General features: G+C 50.2%; 2 protein-coding genes across 9 annotated transcripts in view; one reads left to right on the top strand and one right to left on the bottom strand.

Annotated features, from left to right (window-relative positions):
• Positions 1–21569, bottom strand: part of THTPA (thiamine triphosphatase) — a 47186-nt gene that overhangs the window by 9917 nt on the left and 15700 nt on the right.
• ZFHX2 (zinc finger homeobox 2) overlaps positions 1–21569 on the top strand; it is a 31638-nt gene that overhangs the window by 2071 nt on the left and 7998 nt on the right. The window contains exons 2-8 of one of the 3 annotated variants that reach the window (XM_077940638.1): positions 12310–12401; positions 12797–12917; positions 15027–17116; positions 17317–17834; positions 18682–18922; positions 20186–20260; positions 20629–20687. In XM_077940638.1, the coding sequence (XP_077796764.1) occupies positions 15076–17116; positions 17317–17834; positions 18682–18922; positions 20186–20260; positions 20629–20687 (2934 nt within the window). In that variant the 5' untranslated portion in view covers positions 12310–12401; positions 12797–12917; positions 15027–15075. The remainder of the gene's footprint in view (positions 1–12309; positions 12402–12796; positions 12918–15026; positions 17117–17316; positions 17835–18681; positions 18923–20185; positions 20261–20628; positions 20688–21569) is intronic. The other 2 variants (XM_015143414.3, XM_028851431.2) reach the window with 2 other exon arrangements.

Here is a 21569-nt window from a genome sequence, read left to right as displayed (position 1 = left end):
AACTTTGATTTTGTAAGAGGACATTCCCTAGGACTCTAAGCTCCACCCTGCCTGGTTGCCCCCCATCCTTCAGTTCATTCTAAATATCAGTTGCTTTTTCTTCACTTTTTAGTTCATCTTCTTCCTAGGCCCCTGCTAGTATCATATTTAGATCCAGCACCATTTTTTTTTTATGAGGCAATGTTTATTAGTGTGATAAAAGCTGTCGTATGTAAGGAGCCAGATTCATTCAGCCTGAAGAACAGTAAGGGTGGATAAAGGATCTGGAGAGTTTACCTTGGTTTTTAGCCCATCATTGTTTTTCCAAACCTCAGGAGCTTGGAAAGGTAAAAGGAGCAGGTAGACATGGGCAGAAGATGGACGATTTCAGAGGTTAACAGAATTAAAGAAAGGAAGGGGTGGTCAGTGCAATAAACACACGGGGTAGAGAAATGTATGACGTGAGGGATATGCAAAGGAAGAGAGGAAAATCTATGCGGACTGGGGGGCAGGGGAGGAATGAAGAGGTGATTAATTAAGAAATTGGAAGAATGAAACAAAACGTGTTGATAGCAATACAGAAGGTAAAAGGAAGAGAAATGATAGAATATTCCTAAAGTGGAGGTCAACAGAAAAAGCACTATTAAATTAATACAATAGTAAAGAGGGGGAAGGAAGGAATTGCCGAACAAGATGAGATGGGAAAAGAGTATGGTACAAAGAAGGTAAATGGATGGCAAACGAAGGAGTGCTGAGGCAGATCAGAGCTGCACAGAGCTTGGTAGGGGGAAAAGAGAGGATGAGGTATCAAAGGAAACAAATGCCTCTGGTGTGAGGAGGACACAGCGTGACTGATGCAAAGAAAGCGAGAGCACTGCGGGGGGGCAGGGGAGGTTGGAAAAAAAGCATAGCAGAAATAGCAGGAATACCATTGGGCAAAGCCTCAGAAGAGATAAATGCCCAAGAGAGGGAGAGAAAGCAGAAATATATGGGGAAGAGAGAGAACCTTACAAGCATTCATTTCATTGGCCTAATCACTCACTACCCCCACCAAAGGCCTTTGTACTTCATTCCCAAGCCAGAACACAAGCAAAGAAATGAAAAAGTAGAATTCCCATAAACTTCAGCTGAGAGGAACTTGAATCTTCCCAGCCCCTGAGAACTAAAGACCTCAAGCCTCTGATGTCATAAATTGGTATTGCCTTGGCAACCTGACACGGTTCCTCCCTCCATGATGTCAGAGGCAGCTGGTGTTACCTTGAGACCCATACAGGAATAACTTGCTGCTTTGCCAGGGTGCTGTATCACCTATGGGGCCAGGGCCTGGGTCGAATTGGTAGGATTTCTGACTCTGGTAGCTTGACCTTGTCTCCCTGGAGCTCTTCTTAGCTCAGAACAACAGTTGTCACAAATAACTCTTGTTTGTGAGTGCCTGAGGTTTACTAGAGCCTGACAGTAGCAAGAGGAAGGAACCTAAGATAGGGCATTGAGGTCGGGATGGTTGGATCAAAAGTTAGGCAGAGACAGAAGAGGAGGACTAGAAATGGTAGTTACAGAATGTGAAAGGAGAAGGGCTTTGTGAGCTGGGAGAGTTGTTGAAAGTGTAATGGCTTTGGGTTTAGGAATGGAGACTAAAGCTGGAATGCAGAGGAAGGGATCGGGGCTGTGTGAGAGTGTAAACTTATTCAGGGATTGAGAAAAGGGAAGAGTTGTGAAATGCCAGAGGGCACAGTGGAATTTGGCTGTACAGGAAGGGTAAAATGGGACAGAGTCCCCTAGTCTGAGAGACTTAGGTCTGGTGAGAGACTCAGGGTTAGTCACATGGCCATCTGAGGAGTGGCTACATCTGTCTAGTTTCCAGTTGTTTTCCAGCACCTAGCACAGTGTCTGTCACACAGAAAAGGCTTAATAAATATCTGTTGATCAAACATTGAATTAGTAGGGAGAGGCTGGGGGAAAGAGCTGCCCACCTAATTTTCACCCACTCCCCCCATCTAAGTCTACATTAACGGGCAAACTGGGAAATCAGAAACCCGAGGGAATGGCTAGAGGGTAGTTAACCAGTGACAGTGAGATCTGAGGCAGACAGGAAAGACTGGGTTAGGGTCACACTTGGAGGCAGCCAGGGGAACTCTCAGGGCTGATATGCCGAGTCTTTGTAGTGATAATTGGAGGAAAACCTGAATGAACAGTCCTAGGAGCCCAAGAGGAAGATGTAGAGGAGGGAAGAGAAAGGAGGCGGTTTCCAGAAAAGGTTGAGAGTTGTTTCCAAAGAGAGAGTTGGCAAATGTGAATTAAAAGTAGCATCCCCACCCGATTCCCAATCATGAAACTACAACTGAATTGTTCATAACCATATATATACAATGACCGCAAATAAGGAGTTCATAAATCAATACCAGACCCATTCTAAACACCTATCCCAACCCAGATAATTATTAATACAAGGAAGGCAGCACTGGCCATGTGGGCCAAAAGGCCAAAGGAGGGAGAAGTTACTGCTGCCCAGATCTTGATGTAAAGAACCCTGTGACGGATGGCCTTGATGTCTGACTCTCCATTGTTGAAAGACTCCAGAGGTATCTAGAAGAGGGGGAGGCAAGAGACGTAGAGCTCACCACAACTCTCAGAGCGAAATCTGCAGAAAGCAGAGGTCTAAATACACAGAAGCTATAGAAAACAAAGATGCACCCAACCAGGAATCACGAGGTGAAGGGCCAAAAAGCCCCTGAATGGGTTGAGAAATCTACGAAAGAAGACAGGGGAGAGAGCTGGGAGTGCTGGAGGACAGTCTGGCTATAATAAGAAAAGGCCAGGGCAGCTAGAGAAGGGGCTGGTGGGCAGGGGGCCTGAAGGAAGGACAGTGGTGGCTGTTGCACTGTCAGCCGCCGCTACGGAGTTGGGCAGCTCATATTTTGCAGCAGGCGACAGGCTGTCGACACAGCGGTCCTTTACCTCACCGTTAGAAACTCATTTCATTGATTTTTCCATCTTTCTTCTTGAGCTACTCACACTAAGCTCAGTCATCCCACCACCCACTTTCCCAGAGCCCCTTGCCTCTCTGGGGAAAGTCCCAGGGAACTGCCTGCCCATCCCTCCTCCCCAGGCTGGCAAGGCAGGGGTGAAAGATTTAGAAGTAACTTCCAGCCCCATAGGGTAATCCCATGAGCTCTCAGTGGCTTCCTCATGTAGGAACGAGTCCAGACACCAGGGCCCCCATGTGCAGTTGTTAAGGGGTGACAGGGCTGAGGTCCACCCACAGTCCTGTCACCAAGCTGTACCACTGGCATGAGGGCTGCATACACCTGGAGGAAGATATCTTTTAATAATTTCTACTGAGACAGCTCAGCACCCCTCAGCATTTTTTACCCCCAAAGTCTAATGAGAGAATAGGAGCCCTCTTTCTGTGTTTGGCAGGAACACAGGATTACATCAAAGCTAAAGTTCAGGCCTTGGAATTCCCAGCAGGGCCATCAACTGGGATGTCGCATGCACAGAGGCCTGTGCAATCAGAAAGACATGAACGTTCCAGGGTGTGCAAGACCCCTCTGCAGAGAGGTTTATGCATGGAGAGTCTGATCCTATGGAGCATGTTGATGTACAAAGTCAGTGGCGCAGAATGGGTGTGGGCAGGAATTTAACTTCATGTATGCACATTTCCCTAGTGCCTTCTTCAGTCATAGCTAACTACCCTGGACCTCTCCCTTTGGGGCTGGGCTTGGGCTAGAGGTCAAGAGTCAATTACCAGTCATTTGGCTTCTCAGTGAAGGAGGACAGAGGGTGGGCCAGAAGTGTTAGATTGTGTTTCCCCGAGGACCTGATGGGGTAAACGCCATTTCCATCCTCAGATTTTTCATTCCTTGTTTTGTGATGCCCTTTCCTTCCCTTAGTCTCAAGCCTCTGTCTTCTTTATTCATGGGCCATGGGCATGGGTCTAGATTTTTCTGCTCCTCTTTACTTGTGGGCCTCTTGCCTCCACACAGTTGTCTGCATTTCCCCCCAGCCATCTCTGTGTTCTGTATCACTGGTCTGCTTGGGCCACAGATGCCCTTCTTCTTCTCATCTCCAGCTTCTTCAGGCTAAGTGGTTTCTACAAACCTACAGATAAATCCTGCTGCTTTAAGGAAAGAAGTGTGCTTGAAATTAGGAAGAGAGAAGGCCAGGAAAGGATAGGAAAGAGGTTCAGGAAAGATTAGGCAGGGAGAAGTTGGGAGAGAGTATGACAGAGATAGGAGTCAAAGGTGAAAAACCCATGACTTGGAGATGGGAGACAGCACAGAGAGATGGCCACAATTTAAATGAGAAAGGGAGGAGTGCGGTAGGCTGTGAGGACTAAGAAATTGGAGAGAAAACAGGAAGCCTGACCCCTCCGCAGGGAAATGAAGACAGCTGAGCAGGGCGGACGAGTGGTTGTGTAAGAAGTAGGGCTGAAAAGCCAGGCCGTGGTCTCAGCCTGCATGTGTCAGTCCTGAGTTCAAGCCGTGCTGGCTTTGACCCTTATGGGAGGAACTGAAGTGGCAAATTAATGATGATAATGAAGTCACTGCTCCTTGTTTGTCTTTGCTGGTTTCCCCTTGAGATTCGTCCTTTGGCCAGACAGGGCAATGTGGGGGAGGGGAGGGACTGGAGCCGTGAAGGGCGGGGGAGAGGGAAGGAAAAGAGAATGGAGAAATGGCAATGTGGAGGACAAATCGACTAGGGGAGAAAAAAGGGGGGGGTGATGAGTGAAGAGAAGAGGAGCCCAGGAATCGAAGAGAGGAGTAGGGAAGGGAGACATGAAAAGAGAACGAAAGAGGAGAGGGGTGCAGAAAAACGGCCAGGGAAAAGAACAATGGGGGACAGGAAAGGGAAACGTGGTAGGAGGAGCAGGAAAAAAAGGTGGGAGAAGGAAAAGTGGAATGGAGAAATGGCGAGCCGGAGGGAAAGAACGTGGCCAGGACTGCAAAAGCTGCAGCTGGCAGGGCCAGTGGGCGGGGCCTCATCTCCATCTCTAATGGCTGTGAAATGAGGTTAGCTCCATTAGAGGCAGTGAGAGTGTAACGAGATCACACTCATTAGGGTTGGGCCATCCCAGTAATTACCACCACCCGAAACACGCCCGCGCCAGCCGGGCCAAGCACAGACGGGCTCACAGCAACACACTGAACAGGACACCCTGCTACTGAATGGGAAGCACAGGGCCCACACACATGTACATGGAGGGCCTGGGAAAATCCAGCCAGGGAGAACAAGTACTTTCACCAACCCCAAAGAAGTACTGGGACAGGGCTACAGTCAGGTTACTAGCTGCCCCACATACAATCAAAAAACAACAAACATATACATACCCCAACACAGGAAATAAGGCATATGGATGAATACTTATCATTTCCATTTATTGATTACACCCAAAGTACCAGTCTCAATGATGATCCTCTCAATGGACGTTTAACTCCATGAGGTACTGTTCCCCATTTCCTTTTTTTTCTTTCTGTTTTTGCTTTGTTTTGTTTTGTTTGTTTTTAGACAGGGTCTCACTCTGTCATCCAGGCTGGAGTGCAGTGGTGCGATCTCAGCTCACTGCAACCTCTGCCTCCCAGGTTCAAGCGAGTAGCTGGGACTACAGGTTTGCCTCAGCCTCCTGAGTAGCTGGGATTACAGGTGGGTGCCACCACGGCCGGCTCATTTTTTTGTATTTTTAGTAGAGACAGGGTTTTACCATGTTGGCCAGGCTGGTCTCAAACTCCTGACCTCAAGTGATCCACCCACCTCAGCCTCTCAAAGTGCTGGAATTATAGGTGTGTGCCCACCCTGCCTCATTCTCTATATGAAGAGACTGAATTGAGACTTTAAGCAATTTACCTGAGGTCATTTACATATTAAGGAACAGAACTAGAATTTGATTCCAGGTCTCTCTGACTTTAAAGGCTGTTGTTGTTTTTTTGTTTTTTGAGACAGGGTCTCCCTCTATTGGAGGGAGACTGCTTGTCTGATGAAGTTCATATGCTAATATGGATACACATGTGTAGACCTTCAACTTTAAGAGATGTTGTCACAAATGGGTACACATATCATTCAAATAACACTACCTGCCATTATCTATCCCTCCCTCCTGTTCCCACTCCCCCCTCCCACTCCTTCCCTTCCTTCACACAAGGCATGGCCAGTGCCCCTGCATGGACTGCAGTGTGAGTGACACACCCTGGAGTTACACAAAGCAGCAGTCCTGTTCTGGCCCACCTTTTTTTTTTTTTTTTTTTTTTTTTTTGAGACAGAGTCTAGCTCTGCCACCCAGGCTGGAATGCAGTGGCGCAATCTCGGCTCACTGCAACCTCCGCCTCCCAGGTTCACGCCATTCTCCTGCCTTAGCCTCCTGAGTACCTGGGATTACAGGTGCATGCCACCATGCCTGGCTAATTTTCATATTTTTAGTAGAGACGAAATTTCACCATGTTGATCAGGCTGGTCTCGAACCCCTGACCTCGTGATCCACCCACTTCAGCCTCCCAAAGTGCTGGGATTACAGGTGTGAGCCACCACACCCTGCCTGGCCCATCTTATACTAAGAAACAAACCAAATGGAAGACAGCCATCTAGCACCTTCAAGCTTAAAGAGGAACATGATAGCACATATGCTCAAGGTGACACACAGGAGTAATACAATCAGACTCAAAAGGCCTCATTCAAAATGCATACCAGCCAGAAGCTTACAAATTAACCCAAGAGCAGAGGCGCTGACGTCAGGCTACCTGAGTTCCAATCTCAACTCTACTTCTTTTTAAGCAGGAGATCTTAAAAATTACTTAACCTATATAAGTCAGTCTCCATGTTTGTAAACTAGGAATGAATAGCTGCATCTATTGCATCAGATTGTACTGGAGGATTAGGTGATGTGATACTTGCCGAGGGCCTAGCACAGTGCCTGGCCCATGGCAAACATTTAAAGATGTTAGCTATTTACTATTATTATAATTAGTTTTTGTTGTTGTAATAGTATTTAAATGCAGTCATTACATCACACAGGTTCACAGAATAAAATAACCAGAAAGACTTATGTAAATAAGACTTATGTAAATACACGGTCACTTAGAATGTTTTCCTTCCAGTCGGGGCGGTGGCTCACGCCTGTAATCCCAGGCCAAGGTGGGCAGGTCAGGTGGTCAGGAGATAGAGACCATCCTAGACAACATGGTGAAACCCTGTCTCTAGCCGGGTGCGGTGGCTCACGCCTGTAATCCCAGCACTTTGGGAGGCCAAGGTGGGCGGATCACGAGGTCAGTAGATCGAGACCATCCTGGCTGACATGGTGAAACCCCGTCTCTACTAAAAATAAAAAAAATCAGCCAGGTGTGGTGGCACGTGCCTGTAGTCCCAGCTACTCAGGAGGGCAAGACAGGAGAATTGCGTGAACCCAGGAGGCGGAGGTTGCAGTGAGCCAAGATCGTGCCACTGCATTCCGGCTTGGGTGACAGAGCGAGACTCAGTCTCAAAAAAAAGAAACCTTGTCTTTACTAAAATACAAAAAATTAGCTGGGCGTGGTGGTACACGCCTGTAATCCCAGCTACTTGGGAGGCTGAGGCAGGGGAATTGCTTGAATCTGGGAGGCAGAGATTGCTGTGAGCCAAGATCACACCACTGCACTCCAGCCTGGTGACAGAGACACCATCTCTAAAAAATAAAATGTTTTTCTTCCAAGTTCTAGGAAACCAAATTCTTCAGCGGTCCCCATGCAAGGATCAGATAGGATCCTGATTGTGAATTTAAGGGCACAACTCCCTGTCCCTTCACTACTCAGTGCTCACACAGAAGAAGGGTTCCAAGCTGGTTTGTGGTTGTCTAAGCCTGGGGTATGTAGAAGATGACAACCACGTCCAGCAGGATGTGAGTCTCTCCAGTGTACTATAAAATCACATAGATCTGTGCAGCAGAGCAGCTCCACACTGCTGTCCTAACACATCCAACACTTTCCAAGTCATCAAGGGAGATGCCTCCTCTCCTGGACACCCACCCCCACCAGTAGCAGACACTCTGCAGCACACCTCAGCAAATCCATGCAAATGTGAATGTGTGTGGTTTCAGTCTACCGCTTCCCTTCTCCTCCTGTCTGCTCCCTACCACCCACATCTTCTTCCTGAGCCTACCCTTTTCTCCTCACACCTCACCCAATTTACTCATGCCCACCTTAAGCATCTTGCAAAGCATAAGACACAGCCTCCTTGCCACCTCCTTCTCACTGGGGACAGGCCATCATCCCAATCTGGTGCCAGAGCTGGGAGGCCTGGAAAAGATTCAATATATGCAAATCAAGACCTAGCTTCATCTTCCTCTTCACTTCCTTACCTCTCCTTCTCTCCTTCCCTTCTTCCTCCCTCCTCTTCTCTGCCTTGGCAATCTTTCTTTGCCTTCTACAACACTCCTTTTCCTGCTTGTCTTATTCCCTGCCATACTCATTCTTTCTCTCTCTCTTTTGGACAAAACTTAATTTGCACAAAGTAAGCACTCCTTAAATATCTATAGAAAGGGAGGGGTCTAGGAGAGATAGGTAGAATTAAAAGGGAAGAATCAAAGTACTGTTTTGTTTTCTTTTTAAATAGAGAAGGTAAGATTTAGAGATAGAATGATATTTTAAATGCAGGGATGACTTGGAAAGGATCTTTGGAATAAAGAAAAAAAGAAGACATGCAGGGAAAGGCCAGAATAGTTTTGATCTAGTTATTAGCTGCTTCTGTCCAAGTGTGAGCCTGGGCAAAATTTCTACTCTTTGCTCTGGAATAATGGGTATCTCTAGACCCAGCAATCAAGAGGGCTAAGTAAGAAGTGAACTCTATGGCTGAGTAGACTAGATTTAAATCCTGGCCAGGTGCAGTGGCTCATGCCTGTAATCCCAGCAGTTTGGGAGGCCGAGGCAGGCAGATCACCTGAGGTTGGGAGTTTGAGACCAGCCTGACCAACATGGAGAAACTCTGTCTCTACTAAAAATACAAAATTAGCTGGGCATGGTGGCACATGCCTATAGTCTCAGCTACTTGGGAGGCTGAGGCAGGAGAATCGCTTGAACCCGGGGGGTGGAGTTTGCAGTGAGCCAAGATCGCACAATTGCACTCCAGCCTGGGCAACAAGAGCGAAACTCCATCTCAAAAAAACGAACAACAACAGAAAAAATCCTGTCCACCTAAGATTCTGCCCTCAATTGAAAAGGGCAGAGATTAGAGGATGAGTCTTGGTCAAGAAAGGGGTGAACAGAGGCCGGGCGCAGTGGCTCACACCTGTAATACCAGCACTTTGGGAGACCAAGGCAGGTGGATCACCTGAGGTCAGGAGTTCGAGACCAGCCTGGCCAACATGGTGAAACCCCGTCTCTACTAAAATACAAAAACTAGCCGGGCCTGGTGGCATGCACCTGTAATCCCAGCTACTTGGGAGGCAGAGGCAAGGAGAATCACTTGAATCTGGGACGCAGAGGTTGCAGTGAGCTGAGATCACACCACTGCACTCCAGCCTGGGTGACAGAGCGAGACTCTGTCTCAAAAAAAAGAGAAAAAAGAAAAAGAAAGGGGTGAACAAAAGGAAAGCTGTTAGCCTCTGTGCAAACACCGTACTCCACTCTATGATGGGAGACAGCCAAGAGAGAAGGAAAAGAACTACCCTCATTGAACACCCAACAAATGCACTTTACACATTACCTATCTGATCTTCACAACTGAGTAAGGAAAATATCATTATTCCCATTTTCCCAGATAAGGAGACTAAGGCTCCATAAGTAACTTCTCAAAGTTGCACAGCTAGTGAGTGGTGGAGCAAGGATTGAACCTGGGTCTCTGTGCATGAATCCAAAGCCCATGTTCTTCCATTGCCCTAAAAAATAGAGCTCATCTAGTTATAGTTTATTTGCTGTTTACACCAAACAATCCCCCTTACTAGGGGTACACACATCTCATCCTTCCTGTTTCTCTTCCCCTTCTCTCCATGGTCTCCTCCTCTTGTAATCAACAGGTTGAGACAAAAAGGGGAGGAAGGCGAGGACAGTGAGTATGGAAGAATGCAATGCCTTAAGCAATAATTTGAGAGAGAGGAATTTAAAAAAAAAAAAGGCCCTAAAATTGACTCTGAGTAAGGGAAAGTGGGTAGATTAAACAATTAGAAAAGTGAAAAGCAAAACTGTTAGGAAGGCCGGGCTCGGTGGCTCATGCCTGTAATCCCAGCAGTTTGGGAGGCCAACGCGGGCAGATTGTTTTAGCTCGGGAATCTAAGACCAGCCTGGGCAACATGGCGAAACCTTGTCTCCACAAAAAATACAAAAATTAGCTGGGCGTAGTGGCACATGCCTGTAGTCTCAGCTACTGGGAGGGAGGCTGAGGTGGGAGGATCACCTAAGCCCAGGAGGCAGAGTCTGCAGTGAGACAAGATGGTGACACTGCACTCCAGCCTGGGAGACCAAGCGAAATCCTGTCTCAAAAAATGAAAAACAACTGTTTGGAAGGCCCTGATGTGAATATCATTGTATGCAAACTTGATGGTGCCCTGATAGACTTCACTTCAAAAGCCTCTGCCATGGAGTTGGGTTTGGAGAAAAGGGAGGAGAGTTTTGTGTTTTGGAGGGTAGTTAGGAAGGAAAAAGCCAGTCAGGTCCCGTTAGTCCTGCCAGCTCCTTGGCGACATTCCCTCTGTAACCACTAGGGAGCAGTAGTGTTTCTTTTCCGCTCTTGGTCAGCAAGAGGTGGGAGGGGGCTGCCTTGGAGTCCTGGTCTTGCTGGAGGATGGGAGGAAGCACCCCTGGTCAGCTTTGCCTCCAGTTCTGCTGGCCAGCCTGAATCCACGACTTGGCTCCTCTTCAGTGAGGGGCAGATTCTCTCCTTTCTCAGACTTCAGTTTTTTGGTCCTTCCTTTGCCCATGCCCTTTGTCTCTTGTAATTCTCCAATCCTTAAGTCTCACTGTTTCCCCGATTTTGCTCGGTCAGGGCCTGCCTTTTCAGCTTTCCACCTGTGTTTCTGCAACTTTACATCTGAGCCTCTTATCTCTGTCTCATCACATTTCTCTCTCAGTAGCTTTCTGGGTCCTAATGTGTATCTTCCCACCTCCCATGGAAGAATATTTGCAGCTCAGCAATTATGACTGTGTATATTTTTTTGTTTATAGGGCATTAACTCCCAAACTGAGCCTTGAAAGTAGCACTTCCAACCTTCCTTTCTCATCCTGAGAAGTAAATAGAGGCCTGGGTCTCGACGGAGGAAGAGGGCAATACCAAAAGGAAAAAATGTCTTCTATTTCTCCACACCTTTCTCTTCATCTTCACCTTCCTCCCCTCTTCAGCCTTGTGAGGAAATAGTGCATTAGGGGAGGAGGGTAGAATGAAGGGGCAGCAGGGAACTCTGGAGACTAAGGGACATTTTGGAGCTGCAAGATTCATCTCAGGGGATGACTACACCCTCAGAACTCTCCACCCTCCCATGGCTCCAGGCCTCCCTCCTCCCATCCCCCTCAGTGGCAGCAGCCTTGTAATTTAAAGCTCTCTCTGTCGCCTCTAATGTGATCCTCTCGTTTTATTGACTCTCTCTGCCGTCTGTGGCGCCCCTTCACATCAATCTCCTCTCTAATCACACCGCCGCCACTGTCTGCTCTGTCTCCCCTAACCCCTCTCCTTCACAGAGGCCCCCAGCCCTTGCCTCTACCCAGGTCTTTCCTGGACTATCCCCAACCTCCACCCTACACCAGATCCACCCTCTTCCTTCTTCCTCCTCTTGCCTCCTTCAGAGGCAGCAACATCAGGGCCTTTCAGCAGTCGCCTTGTCGCTTTACCCACACCTGAGATGTGTCCGCAGGGATAGAGGATGCCCTTAAGGAAAGCCAGGAACTAAAGGGAAGAATGGCGATGGGTCTGAGAATGAGCAAGAATCTTGGTCTTGGGGGTGGCAGGAGGGGGATGACTCAGGCCTGTCCATTTCTGCGCTGTCTCCAGTTCAAGGTAGAAAGGGCAAAGAAAAGGACGTAGCAATTCAAAGAGGGAAGGAAGGAAAGATGGAGGAGTAAAAATGCAATGAGGGGAAAAAAAGTGAAAAAATAATTGCTGCAGCTAAAGGTTTGTAATAAATAGTGGGTGATGGGAGAAGCTCCAAGAAGGCGGAGGGGAAGTTGGGGTTGGGGGAGGATGTACTAAGGCAGAGATATATTTGCAATTGAAATTCTTTCCTAAAGAGGAGGAGGGTTAGGTTGGGAGGTGGGGAAGACATTTGCAATTTTAAATAGCTGCCAACCTACCCTCGGCCGATCAGAGTCTCACCTACAAGCTAGCCAAAAGCTAAGCTCCTTTGGTTTCTAGCTAGGAATCAGCTATGTCTTTTTCCATTTCTAGGAAATAGATGCTTTTGAGAGAGGATCTGGGAGTTACTGCAGGATTTGGGGCTTAGGTCTGCCTAGCCCTACTCTGAGCTGTGATCGAGCATGGTGAGTCAGGAGCCAGGAAGCAGCTGGTAGGCGTAGGGAGGGTGAACTCTAGCGCTTGGGCCGGCTGGGAGAGAGCACCCATCTGTGTGCAGCTCTTGGCGGCAGGGCCCAGGACAGGGCCTCTTGCCCAGAGTCAGTTATTCCCACCAGGTGGGGTAGTGGAAGGGCGGTGTGGCCCACCTGTGGGTGGCAATGGAATAACAGACCCTCACAAACCAGCACCCTTACCTCTCTCCCCCATGATGGATTCTGTAGGAGGAATACCTTTCTCCCTCAACTTGAGGGCTTCTGCTTTCTGGTTATCTAGAAATCAGCTCCCCTCAGTCCAATTCCTTCACTTCCCTTTTGGTTCTCCAACTCCCCTGACCTCCCCATCCCTTCCACCCCTTTCCCAGGTGCTGATTTGCATTTTCATTAGCATGCTAATCCCACCCCACTCAGTGTTCCTTAATGGCTCTGACTTCACGCCTGGCTAGACCCCCAGGAGGAGGAGGGAAGCAAGAATGGGGCCTTCAGGTTGGTTGGGGCTAGACTGAGGACCTATTCCAAATCAAAAACTCTGGAGGTGAGGATTAGAGGTAGCCCAGGAAAAGAGAGGCCATGCCCCTCGCCCCTTACGCGAAGCACTCTGGCCTGCAGCACTACCAGATTAATCACTAGAGATCTGCTAATACAAGAGCTAGAGAGGATGTAGATGAGCCAATTGGGACCTTGGGGGAAGTATAGGATGGAGAGGCATGGGAATTGGTGAGTTTGAGCGGGAGGTTCCTGATTTAGAAGGGGGAAAAAAAAAAAAAAGGATGGGAGCCTTGGCGCTTCTGTCAGCTGGAGGGAGCCCAGGAATCCTCATTTCTTTTTTTTTTTTTTTTTTTTTTTTTTGGTGAGATGGAGTTTGTTGCCCAGGCTCAAGTACAATGGCGTGGTCCCGGCTCACCACAACCTCTGCCTCCCAGTTTCAAGCCGCTCTCCTGCCTCAGCCTCCTGAGTAGCTGGGATTACAGGCATGCGCCACCACACCCAACTTTTTTTTTGTATTTTTAGTAGAGACAGGGTTTCACCATGTTGGCCAGGCTGGTCTCCAACTCCTGACCTCAGGTGATCTGCCTGCCTCGGCCTCCCAAAGTGCTGGGATTACAGATGTGAGCCACCACGCCCAGCCTGGAATCCTCATTTCTAGTCCTTTGGAGTCTCATTTTGCCTATATTGTGTCCAAGGGACAGTCTAGCTGGGTGGAGAAGTCTAGACCACAACTTTGGGGTTTACTCAGTGCCCCATCAATCCATTTCTAGTTTCACCATCTTGGAGCTGTGTGATCCTCAGTAGCTCACTTAACCTCTCTGTTTCTTGGATGCCCCATCTGTAAAATAAGGTTGCTGTGAGAGTAAATGAGATGATTAATATAAAGCATTTAACAGTGCCAGGACCATGGTATAAGTACCTTCATAACTATTAGTAATATTATTACTATTACTTATTATTTGTTACCTCTTTCGGGAGGAAGAGGAGGCAACAGACTAGTTGTTATCTTTCAGCTGACCAGAGAAGCTCCCATCTGTTCCACATGCTGTGACCAGAGATGGATCTGGAAGGCATTGGAGAGAAGCACAGTGCCTGCATGCCAGGGGAAATCAATTATGCCCTATCTCTGGCAAGACTTAGGGAATTTACCTCGTCAGGGTATGGAAAATCTGAGGGTCTTTCCTAGAATTCTGCCATTCAAAAGACACTGACTGTGGCAGGCATTGTTTTCTGTGCTAAAGTTAGAGCAAGAACTAAAGCCTCCATTCTGATTGCTGGATGGAGAGAAAATACACTGTAGCGGGCAGTAGTGGAAGTGGGAGGCCAGTGTGGTGTCTGTTGTGTTAGTCCAGGAAAGAGATAATAATGGCCTGCCATCTGTGCTGCCCGGATTTCAGCGGGCCCCAGGATGGTGTTAGTGAAGGAGATAAATGGAGGGACTGACATGTTTTAGAGGTTGCTGTTGAATTGGATATGTCCAGTGGGTGAGGGCAAGATAAAACTTTGGGTTTTTAGCCTAAGCAACTGGATAAATGTTGGTACCAACTTCTGAGATAGGAAAGATGGGGAGGAGCAGGTTCAGGGGATAAATAAAGAGTTCTAGGCTGGGCGCGGTGGCTCACACCTATAATCCCAGCACTTTGAGAGGCCGAAGCAGGCGGATCACTTGAGGTCAGGAGTTAGAGACCAGCCTGACCAACATGGAGAAACCCTGTCTCTACTAAAACTACAAAATTAGTCAGGTGTGGTGGCGCATGCCTATAATCCCAGCTACTTAGGAGGCTGAGGCAGGAGAACCCAGGAGGCGGAGGTTGCGGTGAGCCGAGATCACGCCATTGCACTCCAGCCTGGGCAACAAGAACAAAACTCCATCTCAAAAAAAAAAAAATTTAATTAATAAAATAAAATAAATAAAATGAAGAGTTCTGATATTTGACATATTATATTTTGAAGCCTATTAGACACTAAGTGAAATTTCAGGTTAGCAAAGTGGTGTCTAAGTCTGGTGTTCAGGGAAGAGGATGGGGCAGGAGTATCCAGAGATCTAGCTGCCCAGCTGGGGTCTCTGCAGCCTCACAGCACTGCTCTCTCTTTGTCTCCCTACAGGGTACTGGTTGTCACGCTGACATGAGCCCCCAGCACTCCTCCGTCTACCATGGCCACCCTTAACTCAGCCTCTACCACTGGTACCACCCCCTCCCCTGGGCACAATGGCCCATCCCCGCCTTTGGACACCTCCTCCTCCAGCATCCCCTCTGATCCTGTCACCAAAGATCCCCCTGCTGCCCCCTCCACCTCTGAGAACATGAGGTACTCAGAGCCAGGGGGACAGCCCCTGGAGTCAGGCTGTGGCCTCATCCCACCAAAGGAGATTGGGGAGCCCCAGGAAGGGCCTGACTGTGGTCACTTCCCACCAAATGACCCAAGGATGGAAAAGGACAAGGAGCAGGAGGAGGAAGAAGAAGGGCTCCCTCCCATGGACCTGAGCAACCACTTATTCTTCACAGCTGGAGGTGAGGCCTACCTAGTGGCCAAGCTGTCCCTACCAGGTGACAGTGAACTCCTGTTACCAAAGGGCTTCCCCTGGGGTGAGGTGGGCATCAAGGAAGAGCCCAGTCTTCCCTTCCTTGCCTACCCACCCCCTTCACACCTCACTGCCCTTCACATCCAACATGGCTTTGACCCAATCCAAGGCTTTAGCTCTTCTGACCAAATTCTGTCCCATGATACCTCAGCACCATCTCCGGCTGCCTGTGAGGAAAGGCATGGAGCTTTCTGGAGCTATCAGCTGGCTCCAAATCCACCCGGAGATCCCAAAGATGGCCCCATGGGGAACAGCGGGGTCAACCACGTGGCAGTCTTCTGGCTCTGCCTTCTGTGCCGCCTGGGTTTCAGCAAGCCCCAGGCCTTTATGGGTCACACACAGTCTCATGGGGTGAAGTTAACCCCTGCCCAATATCAGGGCCTGTCAGATAGCCCAGCTGTGCTCCAGGAGGGGGATGAAGGCTGCGAGGCCCTCATAAGCTTTCTGGAACCAAAACTCCCTGCTCGCCCCTCTTCCGACATACCCCTTGACAATAGCAGCACAGTGAACATGGAGGCGAATGTGGCCCAGACGGAGGATGGCCCCCCTGAGGCAGAAGTCCAGGCCCTTGTCCTCCTGGATGAAGAAGTCATGGCCCTGAGCCCACCCTCTCCATCCACAGCGACCTGGGACCCCAGCCCAACCCAAGCCAAAGAATCGCCAGTAGCAGCAGGCGAGGCAGGGCCAGATTGGTTCCCTGAGGGGCAAGAAGAGGATGGAGGGCTCTGCCCCCCACTCAACCAAAGCTCACCCACCTCCAAGGAGGGGGGCACTCTCCCTGCCCCAGTGGGCTCCCCCGAAGACCCCAGTGACCCACCCCAGCCCTATCGCCTAGCTGATGACTACACCCCAGCCCCTGCAGCCTTCCAGGGCCTCAGCCTGTCTAGCCACATGTCCCTGCTCCACTCACGCAACTCCTGCAAGACACTCAAGTGTCCCAAGTGCAACTGGCACTACAAGTACCAGCAGACCCTGGATGTGCACATGCGAGAGAAGCACCCTGAGAGCAACAGTCACTGTAGCTACTGCAGTGCTGGGGGCGCCCACCCCCGCCTTGCTCGTGGAGAGAGCTACAACTGTGGCTACAAACCCTACCGCTGCGATGTCTGCAACTACTCTACCACCACCAAAGGCAACCTCAGCATCCATATGCAGTCTGACAAGCACCTGGCCAACCTGCAGGGCTTCCAGGCGGGCCCTGGTGGGCAGGGAAGTCCACCAGAGGCATCACTCACACCCTCCACGGGAGACAAAGAGCCTAAGACCAAATCATCCTGGCAGTGCAAGGTGTGCAGCTACGAGACGAACATCTCCCGCAACCTGCGCATCCATATGACCTCTGAGAAGCACATGCAGAATGTCCTAATGCTGCACCAGGGGCTGCCGCTGGGCCTGCCACCTGGATTGATGGGGCCAGGCCCTCCTCCCCCACCAGGCGCTACCCCCACTACCCACCCTGAACTCTTCCAGTACTTTGGGCCCCAGGCCCTAGGGCAGCCTCAGACTCCCTTGCCTGGCCCAGGGCTGAGGCCAGACAAGCCCCTGGAAGCCCAGCTGCTTCTCAATGGTTTCCACCACCTTGGAGCACCTGCCCGCAAGTTCCCCACACCCGGTAAGCTTCTGTGCTTCTTCCCTCTTCTCTCCTCCCCAGGGCCAAACTCTACTCCTTGCTTTCTCCCAAGGACCAACTCCCAACTTAGGTAACCGTAAGTCCCTCTGAGCACTATCCTACTCATTAACCCACCTCCCCACATAGTGAACCCACCCTGCCCCATTTCTTTCTTGGGCCACTAATCTGTCTCTGTCCTCTAGCCCCTGGAAGCCTATCCCCTGACGCCCACCTGCCTCCAAGTCAGCTTCTGGGTTCCTCATCCGACAGCCTGCCCACCTCACCACCCCCAGATGATAGCCCGTCCCTGAAGGTGTTTCGCTGCCTAGTGTGCCAGGTCTTCAGCACAGACAACCTGGAGCTGCTGCTCTACCACTGCAGCATAGGCCGGAGCCTCCCGGAAGCTGAATGGAAGGAGGTGGCTGGTGACACCCACCGCTGCAAGCTTTGCTGCTATGGCACCCAGCTCAAGGCCAACTTCCAACTCCACCTCAAGACTGACAAACATGCTCAGAAGTACCAGCTGGCAGCCCACCTGCGGGAGGGGGGTGGGGCCATGAGCACCCCTTCCCCAGTGTCCCTGGGAGATGGGGCTCCTTATGGGTCTGTCTCTCCGCTGCACCTGCGCTGCAACATCTGTGACTTTGAGTCCAACAGCAAGGAGAAGATGCAGCTGCATGCCAGGGGTGCAGCCCACGAAGAAAACAGCCAAATATACAAGGTGAGGCTGGGTCAGAAAGGGCCATCGGAAGAGGAGAAGGGAATGGGGACGGAGGGAGGAGATGCAGAATAAGAAAGTGATAGGAAAACCCTGGGTGACAAATGGAGAAAAAGGAAAGTATGCACCACGTAACAAAGTATGTACCAGGGTAACAAAGTGACAGATATGGAGAAAGAGACCAAAGAAGAGCAGACTCTGACAAGTGAAACAGACTTTATTCAGCTGTTCTAGTGTTTGGCCCTGGAGGGAGGGGTGGTGTCAGCTCAGTTTGTCATGTCACCAGAGGTTCAAGAGGATGGAACCAGACTCCATTTGCATGCTGGGAGGGAGTCCAGGAGTGGTAGGAGAAAGAGAAAGGGTTGGGGAGAGCAAGCAATAATAAGTAGGTGGTCATAGGAGGGAAAGGCGGGGGGGTTCAGGAGGAGGAAGTGAGGGGTGGGGAGGGGGCTGCTGCTAGTCAGTCTCCCTTAGGGGAGGCAAGAAGTCCCCTGAGGCTACGTGTGGTGCCTCACGCCTGTAGTCCTGGCACTTTGGGAGGCTGAGGCAGGAGAATCACTTGAAGTCAGGAGTTCGAGATCAGCCTGGCCAACATGGTGAACCCTCATCTCTACTAAAAATACAAAAATTAGCTGGGTGTGGTGCCCATGCCTGTAATCCCAGCTACTTGGGAGGCTGAGGCATGAGAATCACTGAACCCGGGAGGCAGAGGTTGCAGTGAGCAGAGATTGTGCCATTGCATTCCAGCCTGGGCAACAGGGCAAGACTCTCTGGGAAAAAAAAAAAGAAAGTCCCCTGAGATCTGGCATGTCCCTTCTGGGTCTGAGCCAGGATCTTCCCATGATTCTAGTTTCTGCTGGAAATGGAGGGAGCAGAGGCAGGGGCAGAGCTGGGGCTATACCACTGCCTGTTGTGTGCGTGGGAGACACCCTCCCGCTTGGCTGTGCTGCAACACCTGCGCGCACCTGCCCACCGTGATGCCCAGGCCCAGAGGCGTCTGCAGCTACTACAGAATGGCCCAGCTGCTGAGGAAGGACTCGCAGCTCTTCAGAGCATCCTAAGCTTCAGCCACGGGCAGCTCCGGACTCCCGGTGAGGAAGAGGGGACTGGAGAATAAGAGCTGGGCAGGGAGGGCAGCAGGATGTGGGGAGCACGGGGGCTGCAGAATTAGGGATACAAGGAAGTTTGAGAAGTGGGCCTGTGGGCCACCTATAGCAAATGGGAAGAAGCTGTGAAGGGATAAGACAGAATGAGCATGTCAGGCACCATGGAGGCTACCTTGAGTAGAAGGGCAAAGAAGGGCAGCGGCTTTGCTGGGAGGGGGTGAAGAGGAACCACCTAGTGATTCTGAGTAGTGACTACTGTCCTAGTAATGCTGAAGGGTGGCAGGCTGGAGCTGGGCAGGAAGGAGAGATAACCTGTTTTGTGCTGGGCCCGCGCATCTTGGAAGGAGATAGGAGCTGTGGGCATGATCCAAAGGCAGCAGGGATGAGAACAGGCCCCTGACAAGCTTCCCAGCCTCTTCCTGTCTCCTAGGAGGTCTTCAGCCCTAGGGCTGGGCTTAGAGTCACCCTTAGGCAGTTGAGGTTGTACCAGCAGAGGCCGGGAACAGCCATCCAGGCACCATTGATCCACAGGGTGCAGGAGAAGAGCCTGGAAGGCGCTGCCAGAGGTGGGCATGGGCATCGGGCTTTGTAGAGCCAGTGGTGGGCAAGGGCGAGGGCATGGGCAGCAGGAGCCAGGAACACGCAGCATTGACTGGTGCTAATTGAATTGCCAATATGCTGGCTGGAGTTAAGTGCCGGAGGGGCCCAGATCAATAGCTAACGATCCTGGCGCAGGGCTGAATGGAGTTAAGGAACTTTAACACTTTAATTAGGCTGCCACCGAAAATAAATTCCTACACATCTGTCAATTCTTACTTGAGTGGTAATCTCCTCTTCCAGCTAGACCTGCCACTTCCTGCTCACTGCAGCAGCTGCTTCCATTCAACTGAGGCTTCCTTCTTCAGTGCCCCTCCCACTACATTTCTGGGGCTTCCCACTTCCTGGGTCAGTTAAGACAGGGAGCTGAGTTTGATCTTGTTTCTGCTGTCTACTGCTGGACTTCTATAAAAGGATAGGAGCTGGACTCTCATAAAATGATCTCTTAGGCCCTACCAGTTCTAATACTGTAATTTTCCCTCTGTCTTCTGTGTGGATGTTTCTTGTTGGCTTCTCATACTCTCCTGCCTGCTGATTGATCCATCCATTTTCTCCTTCATTGACTGGCTGCTTGTCCTGCTTCCTCTGCCCTATGTCCTCCATTCCCTGATGCCACCCCTCTTTAAGCTGACTCTCCCCCATCCTACACAGGGAAGGCTCCTGTCACCCCCTTAGCTGAGCCACCCACCCCTGAGAAAGATGCCCAGAACAAGACAGAACAATTGGGTGAGTTGTTCTTCTGGTCTGTTTTCCCTCCCTTCCCCCCAGTACCTCCTACATTCTGAGATGCTCATGGGACCTTGCAGTAATCCAGGAGCCCAGCAATGTCTGTGCTCAAGGAGCAAAACTGATTAAAGAAAGGGCTCATCAGGGGGAAGGGAGGCTGAGCCACAAGAGGCTAGGCACTTCTGCCCTTTTTGAGAACTCAGACCTGACCATCCTACTGACCCGGAGTCAGCCCTTGCCAAGCCTCACCTATCTACTGAGTTTCCTGCCCTTTCCCTAGTGCCCAACTCCCTACCCTGGAAGCTGTCTGCTACAAATCATCTTGAGGGCTCTCAGGGTTCCTTAATCTCCTCTTCTTTCATCCTCAGCTTCAGAAGAGACAGAAAACAAGACTGGCCCTTCCAGAGACAGTGCCAACCAGACCACGGTCAGAACTGGGGTAACTGGGAAGAGCTGAAGTGGGGGCCTGGCTTTACTGAGATCTGCTCATATTCTAAGGCAGACCTAATTTTGTCATGCTTTGACTTATTTCACTCAGAATAGCACAGTTAAGAAATTCCACCCAGGTCCAGTTCCACATGTTCAGCACTTTGAGGGGCAGAGCTGGCCCAGCAGGGTCAAGCACAGAGGGAGATGATAGGAGGGAGACAGCAGGAACTTGAGGGAAAGATGAATAAAGGAATTGTGCTGAGAGTAGGAAAGAGTGGGGGTACATGCTGGAAGCAGGGGAGGAAAGCAGTAAAGAAATGAAAAGAGAAAGGCAAAAGCAAACAACCAGCTACTGCCCAGCTCTTTATCCCTCCGGAGCAGAAAGACAACAAGACACCAGTGTTCCTACCCTACAAAACGCCCTGAGCCTGGATGGAACTGTCCTGGCACCCCCTTCCTAAGGGTAGAGGCACCAACCAAATGATTCACGCTGACAGCATGTGCCACAAATCTCTAAATCCCCAGGACTCAGACCTAGGCAGCACCCAGGAATGGCAGCTCTGTGGCCTGAAAGTTGGTTCTAAGGGGATTCCCAGCCTCAGGTTTGAGATGCCATCCTGTGCCTCACAGCTCTCCAAACTGGACCGCAATATGTAACATTTATTGTTATTGCAATACGCAGTGTTACTGCATTACTGCAAGCTGAAGTAATGCCTTATGTCCTCAGCATCTTTTCTTCCTAACTCCGGCTCCCATCAACAGACCTCTTCCAGATGTCTGCTCCAGGGGCTAGGCGCATTAAGATGAGCATCCAGATCCCCTTCCTTTATGGTCATCCACTCCCTGACACACAGGCCTGTGCCACTGGTGCCAGCCTGGA

The sequence above is a fragment of the Macaca mulatta genome, chromosome 7 (assembly GCF_049350105.2).
Source record: "Macaca mulatta isolate MMU2019108-1 chromosome 7, T2T-MMU8v2.0, whole genome shotgun sequence".
NCBI lineage: Eukaryota > Metazoa > Chordata > Mammalia > Primates > Cercopithecidae > Macaca > Macaca mulatta.
The sequence above is the reverse complement of the archived record's forward strand: the minus strand, read 5'-3'. Positions and strand labels throughout refer to the sequence as shown.